This window comes from Mirounga leonina, unplaced genomic scaffold (genome assembly GCF_011800145.1).
Source record: "Mirounga leonina isolate KUSES-001 unplaced genomic scaffold, KU_Mleo_1.0 Mir_165, whole genome shotgun sequence".
Classification (NCBI taxonomy): Eukaryota; Metazoa; Chordata; class Mammalia; order Carnivora; family Phocidae; genus Mirounga; species Mirounga leonina.
This window is the reverse complement of record NW_023270415.1, coordinates 13,575,832-13,588,192: the sequence shown is the minus strand read 5'-3', so window position 1 is coordinate 13,588,192 and position 12,361 is coordinate 13,575,832. Positions and strand designations below refer to the sequence as shown.

Genomic DNA, 12,361 nt, shown 5'->3' with positions numbered 1-12,361 from the left:
AGTTACAATAGTTTTCTGTTTCCTTTGAGTTTAGGTTCTGAATGTGACACCGAACGACGGCTTTGCTAAAGTGCATTATGGCTTTATCCTGAAGGCGCAGAACAAAATTGCTGAGAGCATTCCCTATTTAAAGGTAACTGTCCCTGCCCTTCCTCCTTTTTCACCTTCTGATTCCTTTGAATCATTTGGACTCCCTTGATTATGCATTGTCAATTGATTGGCATGCACTGCTGAGTCTTTTCATCTTCAAAATGTACACCCTCTGACCATGACATTCATAGGCAGTGATTGAGAGTGTTGGATGTGGAAATGCCAACCATATGAGCAGAGATTATTTGGAAAAGACGTTCTGAAGAAATTCCTAAAACTGTGGTTATTAGTTTTATTTAAATGGGAAAGGTAGACCAAAATTACTAATATAAAATATAGGCAATGCATTAAATGTTCCTTTTACAGTTTAACTATACATTCAGTCTAGTTTGAACAGGACTCATGACAACCCACATGAACTACGGTAACAAATGTTGCCTGAATAGGTCAAACCCTAAAAAATGTGATAGCTCAAAATATTCAGATTAAAATATGCTGTCTTTTTTTATCTTGTATATCTAGTTGCAAATCCTTGCAGATGCACCAGAATCACACTTGGTCTAGCTAAGGGCTGTTCAACAGAACTTTCTGTCATAGTGAAAATGTCCTTTATTTGTATGCTTCAATATGGTAGCCACTGGCCACGTGTGCCTTTGGGCACCTGAAATGTGGCTAATATGATTGAGGAACTGGGTTTCTAGCTTTCATTTTAATTCATTTTAATCTAAATAGTGACGTGTACCTAGCAGCTACCATATTAGACAGGTGGATGATAGAATACTTGAGAGCTTTTTTTTTTTTTTTTAAGTAGCAGTATATATCACACTTCCATGATCTCTTTCTTTCACATGACTTAAATCAGAGATCTCAAATAGCAACCCACTGATTGCAAATAGCTTGCATATTTTATTTGGCCAGCACAGTTCTATTAAAAACAATTTTAATTGCTTGCTTTAGTTAAAAATCTGAGCGTTTTGTATAATCATGCAAATTTCTGATTTATCTTGAAAGATCACATCTGGCCCACATCCCAGCACAGGAGAAGAGCAATGTTGTCCCCTTGAGGTGGCCTGCACCCCCCCCCACCCCAGTCTGTCTCGGCTGTCACCAGGCGTCTCTAAACCTTTACATTCCCTGCCAGGACCCTCTGGGCATATGGGTTTCTCTGATTGAAAGTGTTCCCCTTACATTTCCTTTGACAAAATAAGGGACTAATAGTGCTCTCCCTGCTTCAGAGATGGGGAAACAGAGAGCTGGGTCTGTTAGTTAACCTGTCAGTCCCTGATCGCAGCTCTCCTCTCCTGAGTGATGCTATTCCTGTTCCTTGCTGGTACTTTCCAACATTATGCAAATAAAATTTCTCCCCAGTGAAGGTAATGGATTTCTAATGAAGAGCCCTGAAAATGCAGTTTTAGAAAGAATTTCTTGACATTTAGATATTTTTTTTACCTTTGTCCTTTTGCTTTTCTAAATGCATTCTCTTGCTTTAATATTTTTTCTCTCACTTTTTTGTTGTTGCTGTTGTTTATATACATTCAGTCTGTATGTGGGAGATGGGGTAGAAATCGCTAAATGTTTTAGCATAGGATTTGTTTAATAACAACTACATTTTCAAAGAGTCCAGCTGGCTTTAATCCTATTGTAAGTTTTATAGAAGATCTCATTAAAAGGTGAAGATACATTTGTTTCGAGTAGAAAGAAATATTATTTTCACTTGGGTCTCTATCACTTCAAACATCTTATGAACAACTAAACATTTTAGTTCAAGAATAAAAAACCTCCAGATTTGGAGAGCAAAATAAATGGGATAGATACCCACTCAAGAAATTCTCTGGGATAGTGATCTGCAGAGATGATTCACATACTAATTTTCTGGTCTATTACATTGTTAACTAATGATAAATGTATTATTAAATTTAGCTTTATCACCTCTTTTTGCATTTGCATTCTAAATGTTGACCAGTAACCTAATTGCCAAACTTTAAATTGAGATGAATTTTTCTGGGCCTTAGATTTTTGTATGGTACATAAAAATGAAGTAAATCAATGAATTAAAGCTAGTATTTAATTTTTTTCATTAAATATGAACACTGTCCTTTTTACAGGAAGGAATAGAATCTGGGGATCCTGGCACTGATGATGGGAGGTTTTACTTCCACCTGGGGGATGCCATGCAGCGGGTTGGGAACAAAGAGGTAATGAACTTGTGAATTTTTTGTTCTCTTAACAGAGGGTAGAGTTGCAGGAGGGAGGCAAGTAACTCTAGGAGAAATTTATACTTGAAAAAATATTTTGAGCATACACTTTGAAGGTGGTGATTGAAACTGTTTAACTATTTAAACTTTTTTTCAAACAGCCCAACAACTCCTACAAGCCTAGGAAGAGTTTTTGGGATTTTTGACCTTTATAGTTTCTTTCAAGAAACTAGCTGAGTAATCATAAGAGCAGCCTCTCCCTTAGTACATGTATATGTATGTGTGTAAGTGTGTGCGTGCACACGTGTGGGTCTGGGTGCATAAAGAGAGAAGCATTGCCCTGAAAAAAATATTTTTAAAATTATGAAATGAAAAGGTATCTCTGAAGTTGCTTAAATATTTTAAAAATATTTTAACAGTATGCCTAGATTTATTTTTATTTTATTTTTGGAATTTAAAAAGTAGTTATTTTTAGAATGAACTCTTTGTTCAGCTGAGTCCTAAGCACACACTGAACCCAGTGGTTAATTATGTAAATTACCTTCTGGTATTTAATACCAACTTTCAGATGAATACCTGTAGCTCTAGTAATGACAGATACTGACACGGAAAATGTACTAGCTAAAACAAGTTACGTGTTTTCTTTGTGATTATTGCTTTTTTTTTTTTTTCTGAGTACCATGTCAGCTTCTTTAAACATAACATGAGATTATTATTAATCATGACATCTGTGTACTGAAGTTCCCAAATTGTCATGATCACCATCACTGTTGGTGGGGAGTGAACCCTACCTTTTCTCTTACATCATCACAGGGCTCTAGGCTGGGCTCTCCTTACAGACCTGGATAAAGGGGTGAAGCGAGACACTGAATCTTTGTAACCATTGCCTTCCATATATGTTGTAAAATGCAGTCAGCAAGACAACACAGCTTCAGGTTTCTAAAATTAATAAGAACACGGAACCATCTGGACAAGTGAGGGTTCATAAGAGCAGGGGGGTTTGTGATGGGGTAATTGCCAGCAAGACACATGAACCAATTTGGGGTAAGAGAGATTTGGATGATTGACACTGTTTTCTTTATACGTTACTGTGCATATGTCCCTTTCCCCTCTAACCTATCAGTCAGTCAACTGGAATAAAATGAAGTATTAGAAGTGAAGAAGGGAAAATAACTTGCTGATTCGTTCTCATTTTTGTGTTCCTTCATTGTTTTAGATATAAATGCCTGGTACCTCCTTTGAGTGACAAGGATAAGAAAGATTTTGCTGTGGTATCTCACACTGCATAAATGTTCATGTCTGATTGCTGTAAATGTAATTGTCACTAATTAATTTATCTTTGAACATCTTAGGGTCCAGGGCAAAGACAGATAAAAGAAGTCTGCGATTTATTCTCACATCTTAGATGAAAACAGCCCTTACTTCAAGGGCAAAGAATCCACTACTAAACATTTGTTAGGGGCTTGGGATTTGAACCTAGGGGACTGTTCTATCAGCTTAATTATCGTTAATATGCAAAGGACATCATAGTTCTTGAATTTAAAAAATTCACAAGGCTTCATCCTTACAGGAGAACAAAAATAAGCTTATAGGAGCCCCATGTCCGGATATTCTCAATCTTGGGTATTGGTCTGCGAACGGACAGTCACGCTCTGAGTTTGCAAACCGGGAAGCAGCCATCTTCCGTGTTCCGATGCATGGGGCTCTGCTCAGGCACCAAAAGAGAAGCAAACCCACAGCCTCTGTGCTGCAGAGGCTGACAATGAGATTGGTTTTGCAGAAGATTTTCCTAACAGGTTTGTTTCAAATGGACAGGAAGAGGGAGGGAGACACACCATAATGGTCTTGCAGTGGTTCAGCTGCAGCTGCTCCTGGGATTTCTAGAACCTGTAAACCCACAGCTCGTCTCCTGCTCCGAGTCCAGATTCCCGTGTCTGCTGCCTGCTTAGTGTCCCCACACGAGAGGACAGCTCCCTTGTCTTCCCCTAAACCGTTGTTCTTCCTGGGCTCCGTCTCTCATTTGATGATATTGCCCCCTTCTCTCCAGTGAGGTCAGGACCAGGTTCGGGGGAGTCGGCTTCCTCAGCCTCTGGCTCCCGTCCCACCTTCCCGCCTGCTCGCTCGGTGTAGCCCTTTGTCACCGTCCACCCTCAGGCATGGCTGGACGAGCCCAGCTGTTGTTCCTTGCTTGAGTCTTACTTTCTTCCAGGCCATCGTGTGTTCAAAAACCCTACGGTGCAAAATATACATAAAGTCGTGTGTCCAAGGGATGGCACTCACAGTCTCCACAGTCCAGCGGCAGCCAGCCATTGTCACAAGTGTGTCTTGTGTGCTCCAGGCGGGACAGGCTCCAGCTGGGACCACACCTGACACACGGGGCCTGGGCTCTTCTGAGTGGAGATAGTTCTGTGGACATATTATTTCTGGGTAGTGAGTGTGTGTGTGTGTGTGTGTGTGTGTGTGTGACCCACACCTGGCGGTGATTTGAAGCATAGAAGACATTGATATAAAACACATGTAGGAAGGGATCCCCAGGTGATCTGTTTATTTTCACATCCTTGATTCGAGGCATAAAAGGGAAATAGTAAAGAGAGAATTTTCAGAAGATTCTAACTTGATCATTGATGTTCTAGCAATTTGTATTGTAAGAAAGCAACCTGACTGATTTTATTGGGTCCTCTGTGTAATTGAAGATAATTTCTTAAAATTCCCAGCATATCATTGTCATGGTTTTGTGTCTTTAAAAGTTGAATAGCAGGGGGCTACAGAATGAAGGGTCCTCCTGGACTGACTTTGAGTGTGAGAAAAGACTTTGTAGGTAGTTTAAACATGCCACTGTAAGCAAAGTGACTTGCCCAGGCATTCAGCATGGTGAATATTAGGTCCAGGGCTACATTCTGACTTCTGACTCCTGAACTAGAGCTGTGAGCTTTGCTGGTTTGGTTTTCCTATAGTATTTTTTTTTCCTCACTTTGACAGTGTGCCTTGTCCATAAAATGAATTGCTGCTGACTCAAAATAAGCATTCCAAAAAATCACCTGTGATAATTAATATTGTTGTTTATTTCCTATAGGAAATAAAATCCTAAATTTAAATTGGACAGAAATAACTTAAAAAGTCAAATAAATTTCAGAAGTAAAATGTTATTATTATGTTTTTAAATTCAGACAATGATTAGCCATTTTAAGTTTCTGGCTTTTTAAGAAACCCCTTTATGGCTACAACTTACATGTATTTCAAGGAAATCATAGAAGAATGATTAGTAGGTACATTCTTGATTTGAGATATTATTGAGAAAGATAAATAAGAATATCACTTTTGATAGTTTTTTTCTTTTTTAATGACACAAAGGAGGAGAGTGGAATAAGTTGCCAGAGCCCTGGGTTATAGTTCAAGATAATTTAGCCTTTTTAAACCTCAGTTTCAACATTTGTAAAAATGGACATATTTGAGGTTATTAGATCAAATGTGATTGCACATGGAAAAGTGAGTTGTAAACTGAAAAGTGTTACTGGAAATACGAAGTGGTATTGTTATCACACTTGACTTTTCTAATGAAGGAAATTTTGACTTAAGAATTGTAAGACTTTTAAAAGGTAATATTTTTTACATTTAATGTATATCTGGGGGGTGCCCGGATGGCTCAGTCATTTGGGCGTCCGACTCTTGGTTTCAACTCAGGTCATGATTTTGGGGTTGTGAGATGGAGCCCTGTATCAGGCTCCATGCTCAGCAGGGAGTCTGCTTGAGATTGTCTCCCTCTCCCTCTCCCCCTCCCCCCCATGCTCACTGTCTCTCTCTCTCTCTCTCTGAAATAAATAAATCTTTAAAAATAATAATAATAAAGTACATCTGGAGTTTTATGAAGCTATTCTTTTGAATATCTTCTTAGTCCACCTGATATTAAATGCCTGTGTTTAATTGATCACAGTGTGTATTTGAAATCACTCTTCAAAAAGTCATCATTAGCTCAGACTTAGAGGCATGAGGGCGATACTATTAAGTACAGCACTGGAGCATCGTCCAACCTGAAGACAATGGAGTGAGCGTGTGCGGTGCAAGAACCTTGTGGGGAGGGCCCCTGGGGAGCATATGGTGAGGGTGTGACTGGAAGGAGACATATGGAGCAGCATACTCTGCAGCCAGCTGTCCCTGAAAAGGCTAGTCTTGGAGGCAAATCGTATCGTGTTCCAACTAGCCTAAAGCCACAAATGTTATCCCTCGTGGCAGAAAAAAACAAAAATGAAAAGGAACCAAAATTCCCCTTTAAAAAGTGTAATATGGGCTCTTGCTATATTTATTGCCAGATCAGAATGATATTTCCTTTCTGTCTATTTAATTTAATGGAGGATTTATACTCTGTTACCTTGGGGCCGACTTCTGAAATGCAGACATGGGAAGAAGATATGTATGAAAAGAAGTCACTTTTCCTTTTCACAATCCTATTCAGTAAATCAAATATCTTTGAGGAAATTATTAAAATCCTTTCCTTTTAAAGGAAACATAAGAGTAGAACTTGAGAAATGAAAGCTAAAAGATAAAATCCATTATGGTTTCTTAGATTATTTATCCACTTGACAAAGAAGTCCTTGACTCTGTGCTGGGCGCTCCGAGGAGGACCAAAATGAGTGCAGCATGAATCCGCATTAGGAGAGCATAAAGCCTCAGAGGGAAAATAAAATGCAGACATGCATTTATAAGAATAATATGTCATTATCAGAAACCCAGCCAAATAATGGTATTTTCACCAGTCTAACAAATTTGGGCACCTGACTAGCAAACTCTTTATTTAAATGTTACAAAAGTGATTCTCTATTTTTTAATTAATAGAAATGCTTCACGTGTATGTAGTTCAAGCTTTCTGTTCTTTCAGGCATATAAGTGGTATGAGCTTGGGCACAAGAGGGGCCATTTTGCATCTGTATGGCAGCGCTCTCTGTACAACGTGCATGGACTGAAAGCCCAGCCGTGGTGGACCCCAAGAGAAACAGGCTACACAGAATTAGTGAAGGTGAGTGCTAACTTAGACTTCATCCTCACTAATCGTTGTCTTTTTCCTACTCAAAATCAGATAATGCTTACCACAGAGAGGAATGTCAGGGAGGAGATAGATTTTACATCCAGCGACATTTGCAAAAAGATTGCAAAAAGAATCTTTTCATCCCATTAGCCAAAAGTTCAGTTTAGATGATGAAGAAAGGAAGTTTTCTTGAAGAGCAGTTCTCAAACATTTTGACTTTAGGTCCCCTTTACACTCTAAAAAATAGGGAGCACCCCAAGGAGTCTGTGTGTTTGGGGGGGCTATGTCTATCAATATGATTATTAGAAATTAAAAATAAAAGTAATATTTATGAATTCTTTAAAAATAACAAAAACCTCATTGCATGTTAATATAAATAACTTAAAAAATAACTTTAGGGGTGCCTGGGTGGCTCAGTTGGTTAGGCATCCAACTCCTGGTTTCGGCTTGGGTTATGATCTCAGGGTCATGAGATTGAGCCCCACGTTGGGTTCTGTGCTCAGCGAGGAGTCTGCTGGAGATTCTCTCTCTCCCTCTGCCCCTCTCCCTGCTTGTTCTCTCTCAAAATAAGTAAGTAAATCTTATAAGTTAAAAAAATAACTATTTTCAAAACAAAAAATGTAGTAAGAAAAGTGGAATGGTTTTATATTTTTACAAATCTCTTTGATGTCTGGCTTAATACAGGATAAGAGGGTTCTCATATCTACTTCACATATACATCCATTAGAGTGGTGATAGTGTCATATGTCAAGTAGCGTCTGGAAAATTCCATTGTACACCATGAAAGATTGAGTATGAAAAGGGCAAATAACATCCTTATATTATGAGGGAAATAGTTTTGATCTTGCAGAACCCCTTCAAAAGGTCTAGGAATCCGCTAGGTATCCCTGGACCACATTTTGAGAACCACTACTTCTGAGTGGATAGAAGAAAAAAAAAAGGCAAATATTTTTAGAACATGTTGTGGCAGATTTGTAGGATAAAGAAACTGAGTGATTCTAACAACTTAATGGCAAACAAACAAACAAAACAGAACAAAAAACACAAGAGAAAAATTAGAAGTTTTTATTTTGGTAAATTAAATCCAAATGGTAAGAATGTCTACTTTGTAATTTTGGTAGAGACTGGTCGAAAGTTTATGATTGCTTTGGCAAGCTCTTTCTTCTTCTTAGATGTACTAATAAAGTGGGAGGTAAATTAACTTGTAGTTTTAATAAAAATGTAAATGTCATCCACCTTATAGGTTAGATGGGCCTCAGTGATCCAGCTTGAGAATCTAACTGCCATCTAGACATTGTTCGTATATAAGAAAACACATTCTCATGTTCAGACAGCTGATTTTACATCTCCGATGTGTGTTTTCCAGTACCACCAAGCAGTTCTCCAGTTCTCAGAGGACACAGGCTGGGTGTCCTACAAATTTAACTCCATTCTGACACTATCTACCTAGAGGTGGCATCAGGTTGCACGGGTTAAGGGCCTAGTCGCACAAGACTGCCCCCACCCCATTTCAGACACCAATTGCAAGTTCAGGTTGTCCCCTATGCTTCTGATTGGCTATGAATTGGAGGTGCCCACAACAAAGGATCATAACAGTTAATAGCTATTGGCATGTTACTAGCGTTCCATTCAATCACTAATAATTAGTCCAGCCCATCATTATACCATTTGAAAATAGCTCCCAGGGCAAGGCCACTCAAGTTGGCAGGCCTCCATCAGCTCTCAGCAGGTTCCAAAAGTATGAGTGGTCCTAGAAATATATGGCTTTACCTTTTCATGCATCTGGTATAATTGAGAGTATCATCTCTTGCCCTGAGCCTCTTTTGAGGTGTTGATGTAATACTGGATTTCCCTCCATTACAAAACCCATATGTTCATTCCCTTACTCCCAGCTACTATTCCTCCTTCTCTTCATTTATGCTCAATATGTTTCCACTTTTGGAAAGGACATGAGGTTTGACCACTGTGCTGGTCTAGATTGCGGGCAGCAATCCTAGTCTAGCGAACACCTGCCCCGCTCATGCAGGTAGGGTAAAGTATAATAAGTAGGTGCAGAATTAAGAGGCCCATTCTTACCAATGGCAATGTAGCTACTACATTCACTTATCTGAGAGAGATGGGAAAGGAAGAGCAGAGTTACAAAATATTGATAATTTGGGGATCTGGGTGACAGATATATGGAAGTTAACACTGTTCTCTCTACTTTTAAGTGTTTTACATTTTTCAAAAAAAATTTGTTTTGCTAAAGAACATCTTGAATAGAATATAAGATGTATAAGACTTCATTGAAGAATTTGTTTCTACTTGGGGAAAGAAAGTTTCAATGTAGTGTCAATTTACCTACATTAAATAAGTCTTTCTCGACCATACTTAATTCTGTATTTCATTGTAAAAGCACACTATAATCATCATAATCCAATTATAAAGTAGGCTGCCATCAGTTAGACTTGAATATTTTATAAGTCAGAAAACCATAGTGTGGTGACCATGAACACAGATTGATTTAAAGAGGTTCTATATCCAAAGCAGAAATAGTACAGGAAAAACATCTTCCTGGATAAATCTCCTACAGTGAGCACTGACATGTCAGCAGTTCTTTCCATTGTAAAATTTCATCCTACATCAGATTGTATCACACTGAGCTCTTCTGATTCTCTTTCTACCATCTAATCTTCTTCTCCTGGTCTCTTTGTGAGTTTATTTCCCTATTGTGGCTTTTAGGATGCTTTCAAGTTCAAGTAACAGAAATGCAACTGGAACCTGGCTTAAGCAACATGGAATTTGACGTGGGTGAAGAAAGCCCAGCCTAGCAGTAGGGCGGACTTCAGGGATTGTGCACCCGGGTGGAAGGTTTTCTTGTTTCTGCACTTCCTCCCTGGTCAGCTCTGTCCTTGCACTTGCTTAAGTCAAGACGGCTGCCAGCAGCACCTGGAATGGAAGGTTAGAAAGTATTTGAGAGCTTCAACATTGTCGAGCCACCACACCAGGCCCAAATGGCCTTCCAGAAACCTCTTAGGAGACCTTGTCCTGGTGATCATAACCATGTCACATGGGCACTCACGATTACAAAGGAGTCTGAGAAACAAGTAGCTAGCCACAGGCTGGGGCAGCAGGCTTCCAGTAGGAGAAAGAATGTACCTCTCCATTACACAGGGAACAAAAATCTTTTCCTTCAGTCTGATTGAGCCAGTTAAGTCACATTTCCATTCTGGAAGAATTACTGGCAAGGGGCTATGAGATTATCTTTAAACCAATAGATCAACTCCTGAAGCCAGGAAAAGGTCAGATTTCTCTAAGTCCAGTGGAATACCTCAGGGGAAGTAAACACATGAACTAAATTAGGGTTCTGTTAGGAAGGAGGAAGAGGTACAATGGATGTTTGGAGAGTGACCTCCAGTGTTCAGTGTCCTTGCTAACTGGGGATATGCACTCAGATGCAAACACTGTTCTCTGCTCTCTGTTTTCCCTTTCTTGTCATTCATTTTCTAAAAAAAAACCTTTCCACTCTGGTTCAACTGCTGTTAAAGTTTCTTGTTAAAGTCTTCTTGTTAAAACCAAAGCTTTGCTCTCCAAATGGATTTTTCACTCATTCTGTTCTATCTCCAACAGACATTAACATTCATTGTGAAGGTTAATTCACCATGTAATCCCATGGCTAATACTCCTTTCCAACTTTATAATTTTGGTCAGAGATTCAGCTTTACCCAAAATTCCAGGTTTATTACTGTGTCCATACTTCTTGCCACTGCCCTGCCCTGTACTGTTTTTAATTTAGCCAAAATTCTTCCTCCCACCAGGCCATCCCGTGTGATAGTCTCACCTCCCTTTACCCCTTCCTTTTCTCCTTCTATCCCCTTCACAGCCAATTCCTGTTTATCCTTCAGATGTTAGAGAAGTGGTCATTTCTTTTAAGAGAATAAGTTAGCATGTATCCAAAAGCACCTTATACATTCTTTTTAAGCATTTATTCTGTATTCTCATCACCTCTTTAGTTCAGTGTAGCCCCCTGAGGTCATATGTTCTAAGATAGCTGGGCCATGTTTGTCATATTCACAACTAGTACAGTATCTGATACATGGTAGGTGCTCATAAATGAGGTTTGTTGGTAGAAGTTTCTATAAAGTCTCTTTTCTCTAGTTGTTTCATAGATGTGTCAGAAGTCCCAGGGATATAAAAATCATACCACTAACATTTCTTACTTATAAGCAGTTGGCACAACATCCTTGTTGGCCTTCCCTGAATGTGGGGGAAATTCTCTTGTATTGCTACTGCACTGGGAGGGATGCCTAGAGAAGAAAAGATCCTCGGGGCACCTAGTTGGCTCAGTCGTTAAGCATCTGCCTTCGGCTAAGATCATGATCCCAGGATCCTGGGATTGAGCCCTGCATCGGGCTCCCTGCTCAGTGGGAAGCCTGCTTCTCCCTCTCCCATTCCCCCCTGCTTGTGTTCCCTCTCTCGCTGTGTCTCTCTCTATCAAATAAATAAAAAATCTTAAAAAAAAAAAAAAAAGAAAAGATCCTCTCTTTTTCTTCCTCAAGGGCATTCTTCTTCCTCAAGGGCATTCTTTTCTAGAAATTTTTGCTGTATAATAGGGAAAGATATTTAGAGTGTCCAGAGTTCCTGTTGAAATTTCAAGTATTTAATTATGCTTATAAAATATTGGGGGATGGGGCAGGATTTGAGGATGGCAGAGGGAACATCTTTGTAACTCTGCCCCTCCATAAAAGTGAGGAAAGCACTGAGAAAAATTGTCAAAATCAACATTTGCAGAGCTCTGTACATTAACCAAAGAGTTGCAGCAATTTGAGGAACATTTATTCAAGAAAATCTGCTAAGCCTCAGTAAGAACAGAAGGATTTGTGGGATAGTAATTTGACTTGCTCTCATCCATTCCTCCCCAGCTCCAGAGAGCCTTGAAAATTAGCAGTCTCACAACACTAGGTGTGAAGACCATGAAGACCACAGTCTTGTGGACATCAGTGTAAGCAGGTTAGGTATGGGGCTTTTTACAAAGTTTCATATCCAGAGCACTGTCACTGTTTGACCAACTTGTGCT

General features: G+C 39.3%; 1 protein-coding gene across 1 annotated transcript in view; it reads left to right on the top strand.

The window, feature by feature from the left end:
* The window catches only part of ASPH (aspartate beta-hydroxylase), a 194,300-nt gene that overhangs the window by 144,046 nt on the left and 37,893 nt on the right, over positions 1 to 12,361 (top strand). Inside the window, exons 19-21 of the mRNA XM_035011224.1 lie at positions 35 to 133; positions 2,196 to 2,285; positions 7,159 to 7,296. Coding sequence (XP_034867115.1) covers positions 35 to 133; positions 2,196 to 2,285; positions 7,159 to 7,296 — 327 coding nt within the window. The remainder of the gene's footprint in view (positions 1 to 34; positions 134 to 2,195; positions 2,286 to 7,158; positions 7,297 to 12,361) is intronic.